We start from the raw sequence: 13,431 nt of genomic DNA, 5'->3' as shown, positions 1-13,431 counted from the left end.
TTTGCAGGTGCAGCAGGTAATTAAGAAGGCAAATGGAATTTTGTCCTTCATTGCTAGAGGGATGGAGTTTAAAAACAGTGAGGTTATGTTGCAGCTGTACAAGGTGCTGGTGAGGCCACACCTGGAGTACTGTGTACAGTTTTGATCTCTTTACCTAAGAAAGGATATACTGGCACTGGAGGGGGTACAGAGGAGATTCACTAGGTTGATTCTGGAGTTGAGAGGGTTGGCTTATGAGGAGAGACTGAATAGACTGGGGCTATGCTCACTGGAATTCAGAAGAATGAGGGGAGATCTTATGGAAACATATAAGATTATGAAGGGAATAGATAAGATAGAAGCAAGGAAGTTGTTTCCACTGGCAGGTGAAACCAGAACTAGGGGACATGGCCTCAAAATAAGGGGGAGCAGATTTAGGACTGAGTTGAGGAGGAACTTCTTCATACATAGGGTTGTGAATCTGTGGAATTCCCTGCCCAGTGAAGCAGTTGAGGCTACCTCATTTAATGTTTTTAAGGTAAGGAGAGATAAATTTTTGAACACTAAAGGAATTAAGGATTATGGTGAGCGGGCGGGTAAGTGGAGCTGAGTCCATGAAAAGATCAGCCATGATCTTATTGAATGGCGGAGCAGGCTCGAGGGGCCAGATGGGCTACTCCTGCTCCTAGCTCTTATGTCCTTATGTAACATTCTTAACCAGATATTAAAATTAGTTACAAAAAGTTACATGACATACTAAATGATAGCATTAACTGTTTTACCTGACAGTCTATTCCATTTATTGAGAGCTCAGGGTGGAAGAGATATTCCTTCTAAACTGAAGATTAGTTTGAAGTTGATTAATTTTACACTCAGATTTTCCAGTTCACTCAAATACATTAAATTTCCATTTTACATTGTTCTGAGTATTTTTAGAATTGAATCTCTACCAGAGAGCCAACTGATCTCATACATCGGCAACCTTTTATGTTTTACTAACTGACAAAGGGTCACCTGGACTCGAAACGTCAGCTCTTTTCTCTCCTTACAGGCGCTGCCAGACCTACTGAGATTTTCCAACATTCTCTTTTGGTTTTATGTTTTGCTAATTTCTTAAGGGCTGAAATTTTCAATTTTGAAAATATTCAGGAAACACAGCATTTCTCGGTCTTGACCCCCTCAACTGCTACAGCAAGCACGTGGCTTAATTTTTCAGGAGACAGTCAATTATCAGGCCATCTCCTCATTCAGGGGAGTTCTGAAAGCAGGAAATGAATACAACTTGCCCACATCATGGGAGGTCAACAGCCCTCACTGTCAGCAGTGAGAGCATTGCTGAGGGCTCAACAGCAGGGATGGCAGTGACATAATGGAAGCACCATCAGTATCAAGGGAGTCACTGCATTAGGTCCATGATGATCAGACACATCAGGCTCCAGGAAATCCTTACTCAATGGCAAGGCTATGACATGGGAAGACTGCAGACTTACCATTTTCTGCTGGCAACCATTTAAACCCCTTTGCTTCTCACACTTTTCCAGCATACTGTTGTAAAGCCACCTCCTCCTAGTTGTAGGGTTGTTGACATAGTGGGGACCCAGACGATGCTGGCAAAATTGCCATGATAATTAGTCATTCCATAACGTTAATCGGCTACCCACCACACTGCACGAGTTACTATAACACAACCTCATAGCCTATGCAGGCCTGGGTTTAGAAGGAGAAAAATCAGCAGATTTCCAAGTCCTGATCATTTTTAAAAATTCATACTGGAAGTATCTATGAATGGTATTGGGTGGGCTTAGATTGAGACATACTCTCCTTGCTCCACTCTTATGGCCAAATAGCAGACTGACTCTCACTGCTAAGGCCAACGCATGAACAATGGTCACTTGGGTGTTGGACCAGATGGCAAACAGAATCCATGGAACTCTACCGCGCAAGTTATCAAAACCTTTAGGAACAAAGAAAAAAAGGGCTGTGAGAAAATGTCACTGACCTGTTAAAGTTTCTGCAATAGTAGAATATTCATGGGTAATATAGATTTAGAAATAACTATCAGAAGGCATTTTTATTCCGTTCTATTGTGACTGAGCAAACTGGCGAAACCCTTTTCCTACAATAGAAGCATAATCAAATGGTAACAGCTTTACCTATTTTGTGACAGTTGAGTTAATTTTATGAATGATTTACACATAAACAATAAATTCAAATCAGAAAAAAATTCAGAAAAAGTACAAATTTATTTGTTTCACTAGAAATAATCAGGCAAATAACTTGCTCTAAATTCAGCTACAAAGACAAAAATGTGCAACATACTGGCTTTCTAACAGTGACAAGCAACACAAAATGCAGCTCAATGCAATGTTAAAAAAACATCAATTTTTATATGTACATACTGTTTCAAATCAAATTTCACAATTTTTGCAGAAACACAGGTAGACTTGTTATCATGGGAGATTGCCTTCACAAATTTGAAATAACTAAAATTCAAGCTTTGGAAGTACAAGTGAAAGAATGCATCACCATTAGCGAAATACTGTACATATTGTATTAACAGCTCCTGGAGAAACCTCTGTTCTTTAAATCACTTCCAGAGCAATGTTTTCTTTCCAACAAGAAAGAAATCTACTTAGAAGTTAATTGCCAATCTGTCTTGTTGATCAGTCACTTGATAAGGAGCAGCGCTCCGAAAGCTCGTGATTTCAAATAAACCTGTTGGACTTTAACCTGGTGTTGTGAGAATTCTTGTTGTTGATCAGATTGACTGCAAAACAAGTTAAATACTGTACACTGAAGCAGACAGTAGAATATCAACTGCATGGATTCACGATTATGTTCTAAAGAGACTGTATTTCTATTACATTAGATGCGATGTTTTCTTGTTATTCCTAAAACATTTCAAAGTAATACTTTATCTCATCAATACATCATCCATTAGAACAAGGATATCTAACAGAATCATATCTCAAGCCCTGGAGATACAATATCCATTGTTAAATATCTCAAGAGTTAGCCATCATGGATGTATGTTTAATCAGAAAATACATAATCTTGCTATTTGAGTTTTTCAAATAACAAACACAGATAGGTCACCTGCATTATGGTTGGTGAACTAAAATTGCACTTATTATGGCATTTACATTCCACTTCTTTGTTGAACGTTTTTGCTTTTTTAAAAATCCTCCCGCCACTTTTTCCTTCATTTGGGAGCATAGGATGGTCTCATCCACCGATTCCTCCCGATCCACCAGAATATGCCGGCGGGTGGTAACAAATAGTCATTCTTTGAAATTTGTGCTAAATAGTACAAGAACAGCTCAGCTTAGAATCTGAAAAATCTTGACCCATTCCACAAGCAGAATTAGCAGTGATAGTTAAGTGGAATCTGTACCCATGGGATGAGAGGCAAACTCTTTTCTAACAAGTCATGGACGATATTTGCAATTTTACAGATAGCCTTAAACAGAACAAAAACCTCTTCAGAGTTATTGCCAGTATTGAAATTTTCCCCTTTAATGTATCCTCACAGAAATTTATTATTCTATTCATCTTCAAGACCAAGAATAGTTAATGTCTGCTTCAGGGCTGCTACTTCCACAAACTTTGCATCCACATTTTCCTGATCTTCAAAAGGATTCAATGCTGCAAAGAGAAATAAAATCCATATGTATCAAGTGGAAAACTAGCAAAGGGCACATCAGGCAGCCTCCTAGTCTCCAGCACGCAATGCCAAAAATGGTTGGATTTGGTTCCTCACAGGATTGGCTGCCCATCATGTTATTGTGGCACATAATTCAGAGAGCACATCTTTATGATCAGAGAGTTAAAAACAAACAAGAAATAGGGGCAATACTAGTTTACGTGGCCCTGCAGTCTGCTCTGCCATTTAATAAAAGTATAGCTTAAGTCCACTTTTCCAGTCTGTTCCTAGAGTCCCTTTGGCCCAGAGATCTAACAATCTCAGTTTTGAATACACTCATTGACCAAGCATTCACGGTCCGTTGAGGAAGTGAATTCAAAAGATTCTAGAATTCCTACAGTGCAGAAGGCGGCCATTCGGTCCATCAAGTTTGCACCCATTCTTCAATGGAGCATTTTACTCAGGTCCCATTCCTGTAACCACACATATTTACCCCACTCATCTCCCTAACCTATACATCTTGGGACACCAAGAGGCAATTTAGCATGGTCAATCCACCTAACTTGCACATCTTTGGACTGTGGGTGGAAACCAGAGAACTCGGAGGAAACCCACGCAGATGGGGAAAACATACAAACTCCACACAGACAGTGACCCAAGGCCAGAATTGAACCAGGGTTCCTGGCGTTGTGAGGCAGCAGTGCTAACCACTGTGCTACCATGCCGTCCCTAACAAATCATTCACAAACCTCCGGGTGAAGAAATTTCTCCTCATTTCTGTCCTAAGTACCCGAGACCATGCATCAGATTTGTGTGTCCCAAATAAACTGGGAATGTCTGCAGGAATCGGCTACTGGACTGGAAATCTGAATTTACTCCTCAAAATAGAGCCCACACCGGTAGGAAGTGGTTCAGGAAGTTTCAATGAGATCATCTCTTGTTTATCTAAACTCCAAAGAAAACAGGTTCATTGTACTTGATTTCTCCCCAACCATCTTATCCCAAACACAACCTAGTGAATCTTTGTTGTGCCTCCTCTAAAGAAAGTTTATCCTTCCTTGGGTAAGGGAACCAAAACTGTATGCAGTACTCCAGTTGTGGTCTCACCAAAGTCCTATAGAATTGCAGCAAGAGTTCCTTACATCCAGTCCTGGGTGCCACACTTTAGGAAGGATGTGAAGGCATTAGAGTGCAGAGAAGATTCATGAGAATGGCTCAATAGTTGAGGAACTTCAGTGACGCAAATAGATTGGAGAAGTTAGGACTGCTTTCCCTGGAGAGTATAGAAGGTTGAGAGGCAACTTGACAGAGGTGTTCAAAATCATGAAGCATCTGAACAGAGCGGAGAAAACAGAGAAAAACTGTTCCTATTGGTGCAAGGATCAAAAACAAGAGGCCACAGATTTGAGGTAACTGGCAAAAGGAGCAATGGTGACATGAGGAAAAACTTTATCAAGTAGCAGATGGATAGGATCTGGAATCCCTGCCTGAGAGCAGAGTCGAGGCAGGTTCAATCAAACCATTGAAATGGGAATTGGATTATCATCTGAAAAGGAAAAATGTGCAGGGCTATAGGGCCAAGATGGGAAAGTAACACTAACTGAATTGCTCTTTCAGAAAGACAGCACATACATGAAGAATCGAATGGTCTCCTTTTGTGCTGTAAGCATTCTACGATTCTATCTGCACAGTAACTTTCTGAGATTTGAGTACAAGGATCCCTGAATCCTTTTGAATACCAATATTAACTAGTTTCTCACCTTTTTAAAAATATTCTTATTTTCCATTCTTCAAAGTGGATAATTTCACACTCCCTATATTGTACTCAATTTACTATGTCCTTACCAAAAACTAGACTACATCTCTACAATAAAAGCAAATTACTGCAGGTGTTGGAATCTGAAACATAAACAGAAAATGCTGGAAGATCTCAGCAGATCCGAAAGCATCTGTGGAGAGAGAAAAGAGCAAACATTTTCACTCTGGATGTAGACAGTTACATGGGTAAGATGGGTATAGAGGGATATGGGCCAAATGCGGGCAATTGGGATTAGCTTAGGGGTTTAAAAAAAAAGGGCGGCATGGACAAGTTGGGCCAAAGGGCCTGTTTCCATGCTGTAAACCTCTATGACTCCATCAGAGCTGTCTTCCTTTTCATCCTCCTGATGTGGAGTTGCCGGCGTTGGACTGGGGTGGGCACAGTAAGTAGTCTCACAACACCAGGTTAAAGTCCAACAGGTTTATTTGGTAGCATGAGCTTTCGGAGTGAATCACCTGAGGAAGGAGCGACGCCAAAAGCTCGTGCTACCAAATAAACCTGTTGGACTTTAACCTGGTGTTGAGACTTTTCATCCTCCTGACAACTTACTTTGCCACATGGCTTTGTATCATTAACACATGGAGAATAGAAATCATAGAAATCATAGAAACCCTACAGTGCAGAAAGAGGCCATTCGGCCCATTGAGTCTGCACCGACCACAATCCCACCCAGGCCCCATCCCCACATATTTTACCCGCTAATCCCTCTAACCTACGCATCCCAGGACTCTAAGGGGCAATTTTTAACCTGGCCAATCAACCTAACCCGCACATCTTTGGACTGTGGGAGGAAACCGGAGCACCCGGAGGAAACCCACGCAGACACGAGGAGAATGTACAAACTCCACACAGACAGTGACCCGAGCCGGGAATCGAACCCGGGACCCTGGAGCTGTGAAGCAGCAGTGCTAACCACTGTGCTACCGTGCCGCCCCAATACGGATATAATACATTCAGCCTCTCATGTAAGTAATTTGAGATAGGTTTTAAATAGCCGTGTCCCAAACACTGAGCCTTGTGACGCTCCACAAGTTACAACCTGCGTTTCTGAAAATGACTCTTCACTTCTATTCTACTTTCTGTCCATTAATCAATCCTCAATCCATGCTAATATATTAACCCCAATCCTATGAACCCTAATCTTGTGTAACGGACTCTTTTGTTTTCAACTTCATTGAATACCTTCTGAAAAGAATATATTACATTAAATGGTTCCCCCCCCCCCGCACCCTATTAGTTATATCTCAGAAACGTTTCCCTTTCAGAAAATCATGCCGAATCATAGTAATTTTCTAAATGTACTATTGTCACGTCTTTAACAAAATGTAGTATTTTCTTTACAACCAAGCTAACTTTTCTTTCTTCCACGTTTTCTCTTTCTCTCCTTTCTTGACCAGTGAGGGTACATTTGCTACCTTCCAATCCACAGAGACTATTCTAGAATCTACACAAGTCCCTTGGGATTCTCCTGTGTATCAACTGGCAGCAACATAGGAAGAAGTCAGCAAGTGCTTGCCTGTCCTTTTGGTCAAGGAAAAGAGAATGGCCACAATTCTCCCATCCTGACCTGCAACTTTTCTGGCGGGTCAGGGCGAGATGTGCGTCGCCGGCCTTGTTCCGGGATTTGCGCATGTGCCGGGAACGCATGCGCATCTCCCAGAGCCGGAGAACAGCTGCAGGCCAGACCACGCTGGAAACCGGCGGGAAGACAGGTAAGTGATTTGAATCTTTTTTTAATATGTTTTAAATGTCTTTTACATTTCATTATCAGGAACTTACTGGTCCCGATTGAATCTCCCACCAGGAGAACTTCATTCCGGCAGGGTTTAGACTAGCTCCCCATGTTCGGGGAACTAGCGGGAGACCCCGCCAGAATGAACGGGGGCAATTGGGCCTCCCCCCCAGGGGGTCAGGTGGCGGGGGAGTGGTATCCCCTGGGGATGGGCACCCTGGCAGTGCCAGCCTGTGTCCCCAGCATTGCCCAAGGGGCAAAGTGCCCATACCCAGGTGGCACCTTGGCACTGCCCATTGGGCATCACCAATGGGGCAGGGCCTATTGTGGGTGGGGCCGAGGGGTGATCGGTGGGGGTGGGGTCCCACTGCCACTCTGCATGGCGATCGGCCTGGGATGGAGGCAGGGTAGCAATTGGGGCGGGTGGTCTGCCGGGGGTGGCGGAGGACCTGCCTCCCGGGTTGGGGGGGAGGGAGAGGGGTTCTGCCAGGGTGAGGGGATGGGCTGGACATTGGGGCGCTCCGGGGCAGGGTGAGAGAAGGTCAGGGCTGACCCAGGAATTGTTGTGCTGCGATCAGGCCGTTGGGGGCGGGGGGGGGGGGGGGGATGCCGGCGAGCAAATGGGGAGTCTGACAGACCGGGGCCACTGCGCATGCGCAGAGTTCCAGAACTTTCAGACTCCAGCGTGAATAAGTCCTGAGTTTTTAATGAGTTTCACGATTGGGACCTCCGCAGTGCACAGAGTGCAGAGGTTCGAGTGAGAAGTTGAACTGACAAAACAGTCGGGATCTAGAACTGTTTTCCTGCTAATTCAGCGCTTTTGGGAGAATCGCGGCCAATATTTCTTTTCATTCTCCCTTCTTCCGAAAGCAGCAATCCTTTCGGGATACAGCCCTCCTGTACTCACCTGGGTGGTTATTAACTGTAACCCTTGACAGCAAGAGTTAGCAAGCTATTACCGTCAAATTTATTCAGTTAGCCTTTAGAATAGTGTGATCAGGGGAACCGGAGAGATAAGTATTGTCCAAGGAAGTAATTTTGTTTCACCAATACAAATTTCTTAGCTTCAAATATTATAATAGTATTACAAGAGATTGCATAGATCTTCATAACTGTATTCAGATCCCCGGAATATGTGGAACGTCAGTGCAGTGCATCAAGACTTTAGGAGCTATATTTATTATTTTCCAAATATAAACATCTTCTTCCATTTGTAGTCTCTATTTATCTCATTAACAATTTGTAATTTTGAATATCCATCAGGGTTGAAGATTTAGTCCAGCAATCGTAGAGAGGTTAGGGGGACATTTAAATGCAGCATTGAATATTGCATTGTGGGCGGTGTCACCTTTTGGATAAGATGTCAAACCTGGGCTCGGACTACCTGCCCAGATGAAAGTAAAGATGTCAAAGGCTCTATTCAAAGAAGAGCAAGTTCTCTTGATATCTTGGCCAGCACACTTACCTGGACCAACATCGCCAAAGAAAACCAATTTATTTCCCCTACATAGGATCTTGCTCTCCACAACTGGCTATCTTATTTCTTTATACATCTTACATTATTTCAAAAGTAATTAATTGATTATATGCACTTCAAGACATCGTAAGGATATGATGTGCTATTACATATATGCAAATTATTTCTGTCCTGCAGCTGAACCATTTAGTAAAACTAACAGCAACATCTCACAATGAAGAAGTGAAAATATTAGTTAATCAAAGTTCAAGAGAGAAGCAATGCAAATCAGAGAAGAAATCATAAATGTGTAAACAGTCTTAAGTGCAAACAAGCAGATTAACTTCCTCACAGTGCAGGAAGAGGCCTTTCGGCCCATCAAGTCTGCACCGACTCTCCGAACGAACATCTTACACTGCCTGCAGTGGCACAGATGTGAGGAACTATAGGGTTCGTGGTAGGAGTCTTATGATGAAAGTGAGGAGGTGTGGGATAGAGGGAAAGTTGGCCGATTGGATAGGTAACTGGCTGTCTGATCGAAGACAGAGGGTGGTGGTCGATGGAAAATTTTCGGATTGGAGGCAGGTTGCGAGCGGAGTGCCACAGGGATCATTGCTTGGTCCTCTGCTCTTTGTGATTTTTATTAATGACTTAGAGGAGGGGGCTGAAGGGTGGATCAGTAAATTTGCTGATGACACCAAGATTGGTGGAGTAGTGGATGAGGTGGAGGGCTGTTGTAGGCTGCAAAGAGACATAGATAGGATGCAAAGCTGGGCTGAAAAATGGCAAATGGAGTTTAACCCTGATAAATGTGAGGTGATTCATTTTGGTAGGACTAATTTAAATGTGGATTACAGGGTCAAAGGTCGGGTTCTGAAGACTGTGGAGGAACAGAGAGATCTTGGGGTCCATATCCACAGATCTCTAAAGGTTGCCACTAAAGTGGATAGAGCTGTGAAGAAGGCCTATAGTGTGTTAGCTTTTATTAACGGGGGGTTGGAGTTTAAGAGCCGTGGGGTTATGCTGCAAATGTACAGGACCTTGGTGAGACCACATTTGGAATATTGTGTGCAGTTCTGGTCACCTCACTATAAGAAGGATGTGGAAGGGCTGGAAAGAGTGCAGAGGAGATTTACCAGGATGCTGCCTGGTTTGGAGGGTAGGTCTTATGAGGAAAGGTTGAGGGAGCTAGGGCTGTTCTCTCTGGAGCGGAGGAGGCTGAAGGGAGACTTAATAGAGGTTTATAAAATGATGAAGGGGATAGATAGAGTGAACGTTCAAAGACTATTTCCTCGGGTGGATGGAGCTATTACAAGGGGGCATAACTATAGGGTTCGTGGTGGGAGATACAGGAAGGATATCAGAGGTAGGTTCTTTACGCAGAGAGTGGTTGGGATGTGGAATGGACTGCCTGCAGTGATAGTGGAGTCAGACACTTGAGGAACATTTAAACGGTTATTGGATAGGCACATGGAGCACACCAGGATGATAGGGAGTGGGATAGCTTGATCTTGGTTTCAGATAAAGCTCGGCACAACATCGTGGGCCGAAGGGCCTGTTCTGTGCTGTACTGTTCTATGTTCTAAGTTCACTGGCTGTACACATCCCTCAGTTTCTCTAGGGCTGGAATATTAGAGAGAGAGAGAGAAAGAGAGAGAGAGAGGAGTCTTACCAAAAAATGGCCAAATGCTGTTTCTGGTGAGAAAACCTGCGTATTTCTCTCCAGATTCTACCACACTCAAGTGGTGTAATTCACGCCATCATACAGGGGGCGGGTTCTAAACACGCTGGCAAAACCCAGCTGCTCAGAACTGCAATAAACCTTGCCTCACCCCACCACCGAGATCTCAGGGGCCTCTCCCCCCTCACAATCGGAGCCGGCACCCCTCGGCATCCCCTTCTGATCGGACTGCTCCTGGCCCACAACTGCATGAACCCCCACTCTTCTCACCCCCCCATGAAGCTCCCACTGGGGCCCACCCTTTGGCACTGGTTGACACTGCCAGATTGGCATGGACATGGTGCCAATGTGATAGTGCCAACCAATGCCATGGGACATTACCAGGGGACAGCCTGGCCATGTCCCTCTCCCCCAGGGCCAATGCTTATCTTTACGCCTCTGGGGAAACCCCCACAACAGGTTCATATCTGTGTGAACCTGCTGTAAACAGCATCTAATGGCAAGGTGTCAAGAGGGGGTGGGGTGTTTAATGCTATTGAGATGCATGCAAATGCATGCAAAGCAGGTCCATTATGGTGAGGGGAGCGGAAGATCTGAAGTCGCTGGCAAGAACTCCAACTTCTGGATCTTGAGCCCCTGCCGGCAACCTCGTAGATGGCGAACGCGGTCTCAACATTTCTCCCAAAGATACAACAAAGACATGTGAATCATACAAAAACGTCTTGTTTCAGATTCCCAGCATCTGCAGAATTTTGCTTTCATACACACAATCATACTCACCTTGATCTTCCACTTCCGTTAAGAATCTTGCCAGGTAAGTCAGTGGCAAAAAATCAGACTCAAATGGAGTCTTGTCCCTTAGAGAAAAGTGTTTTGATTTCTGAAAAGAAATTGACAAAAATCACGAGTTTAATCTACCAGATTGTTTGGTGGAAGAATTATAAATAAATATTAAAATGATTGTTCCAATTAAGCCAGTGCAAAATTATATTACTTTCAAACAACAGGACCTCTTAAGTGTATTTCATTTCAAGTAAATTGCATCTCAAACATGTAATAACTCAAATGTGGTATCAATTGCACTGTGATCTGTAACTTATCAATACATCCATCCTACATTTAAGCATAAAGTCAAATCAGCCATTAAGAATCAGTTCCTAAATATTTTAGCTGTTTATCTGAATGGATTGTATGTCCTGGGCTACTGTACAAATAAAACAAAGCCAGAAAAAAATTACAATTTGCACTAGTTGAAATTAGAAGTTTCTGCATACAAGTAAGTACATAATATAAAATCTACATATACAAAACTCATAATAATTGTCCACTGAAGGACCCGTACTCTGTTTGATTACATGGCATATATTCCTTCACTTTGAAAGCATCAAGCACTTCCAAACCAGTGGTCAAATGCATAATGAACCTTCCTTTCACTTTACTCAAGTTCCAAACAAGTCTCAGAACACCATTATGCACAAACATGGTGCTAATAACAATGCAACAAACACTTTTTAGTAATTACTCATCAGTTTAGGTTACAACACAAACACATCTGTAATTTTCCACTAATTGGCAGTTATGTTCAGAAAAATCTAAAACAACTAACATTGAAATCAGAAATAAAAATTCACTCTGGTTTAGCAACAATTGGCCTTGGAGGTGGTTAAAGAAGATCATAGAATCCTACAGTGCAGTAGGAGTCCATTCGGCCCATCGAGTCTGCACAGATCACAATCCCATCCAAGCCCTATCCCCATGCATTTACCCTAGCTCGTCCCCCTAACACTAAGGGGCAATTTAGCATGGCCAATCCACCTAATCTGCACAATGTGCAAACTCTGCACAGTGATCCAAGCCGGAACACAGAACATAGAACATTACAGCGCAGTACAGGCCCTTCGGCCCTTGATGCTAATTGAGCCTGGGTCCCTGGCGCTGTGAGGCAGCAATGCTAACCACTGTGCCACCGTGGCACCCCATTGTAACTTACTTGGGCAAGCTTACATTTTGGTGACAAGAGTGAAAAGTTGCCCTAATCCTCATCTTTAAATCCATAAATTCACCTCCCACAAAAGACAAATAAATGCAAGTTCATTCAACTAATGACTATTCTCTTGTCGAGCAGAACGTGGAAAAGCAGAATCCCTGGTCCCAAGTTAACAGCTGCAAAAGAAGATGGGAAAAGAAGATACAAAAGACGAAGTCAACGCTTCTTCATAGATTTCACAATATAATCCTCAGCCAAACAGGGTTGCAATAATCCAGGACCCTGCAGCTGGGTGACATGCCAACCTGGTTCATTAATGGAACCAGGAGAAAATGATAAGCCACTGTGGGCCCAGATTCTTCTCTGACCCAACTCTATATAATCCAAAAAGCAATAAGGTAATTCTAATTGAACAAGCAGCAGAATGTGTGGGAGTGATTTATGGGATGTGTTATTTCAGCCAGAATGTATGAGGAAGATTCGGAATGAAGCCTGTTGTTAAGTCAGGCCTAAATGTGTGTGTGTGTGTGTGTGTATATATGTGTGTGTATGCACATGTAGCTTGGTTTGAAGTACAAGCATGGTGATGTGTACACATATTGGGAGGACGTAACACACTGGAAAAGTAGAAGTAGTAGTAGGCTCTTATATTTGCATTAACAAACTTTACTGCTCACCTGTTGAGTACAATGGTTTCTCAGGAGGGTTTCCACGTAGTTCCTTGCAATGCAGGATGAACTGATTGGATGATCCCAGAGGTGACAGATCTTCTGCCCAAAGGTCTATAATACGGAACACACCACCAATATCCAATATTTATCCAATCGCTTTGGTAGCACTTTTACAAAATGTTACTTAAAATTAACACAACAAAAGTTTTGCAAGTGATAAGCTTCCAGATTTACAAAATTAGTTCAGGTATCCTTTTATGGAGTTTTTAACTCAAGTAGAGTTTAACTGAAGTAGACTATGCAGAAGTTGCCGCTTAGCACTTTTTTGTTGTACAAGGCATTATTGTTGTACGAGGCATTTATTCACTAGCTGTACCAATTTAGGCACCAGAATACTGTCAACTGAGCTAAATCAGACGTCTAAACATTCAAAATCCAAGCTAGAATATGATTACATAATCCG

General features: G+C 43.0%; 1 protein-coding gene across 9 annotated transcripts in view; it reads right to left on the bottom strand.

Moving 5' to 3' along the window:
• Positions 1 to 2,205: 2,205 nt before the first annotated feature.
• gsap (gamma-secretase activating protein) overlaps positions 2,206 to 13,431 on the bottom strand; it is a 304,945-nt gene continuing 293,719 nt past the window's right edge. For all 9 annotated transcript variants that reach the window (XM_078235613.1, XM_078235614.1, XM_078235617.1 and 6 more), the window contains 3 exons: positions 12,975 to 13,079; positions 11,091 to 11,190; positions 2,206 to 3,624 (listed from right to left, as the gene is read on the bottom strand). In XM_078235613.1, coding sequence (XP_078091739.1) covers positions 3,524 to 3,624; positions 11,091 to 11,190; positions 12,975 to 13,079 — 306 coding nt within the window. In that variant the 3' untranslated portion in view covers positions 2,206 to 3,523. The remainder of the gene's footprint in view (positions 3,625 to 11,090; positions 11,191 to 12,974; positions 13,080 to 13,431) is intronic.

This window comes from Mustelus asterias, chromosome 19, assembly GCF_964213995.1.
Source record: "Mustelus asterias chromosome 19, sMusAst1.hap1.1, whole genome shotgun sequence".
In the NCBI taxonomy this organism is placed as follows: Eukaryota; Metazoa; Chordata; class Chondrichthyes; order Carcharhiniformes; family Triakidae; genus Mustelus; species Mustelus asterias.
Note: the sequence above shows the minus strand (reverse complement) of the source record. Positions and strands in the feature narration are given on the sequence as shown.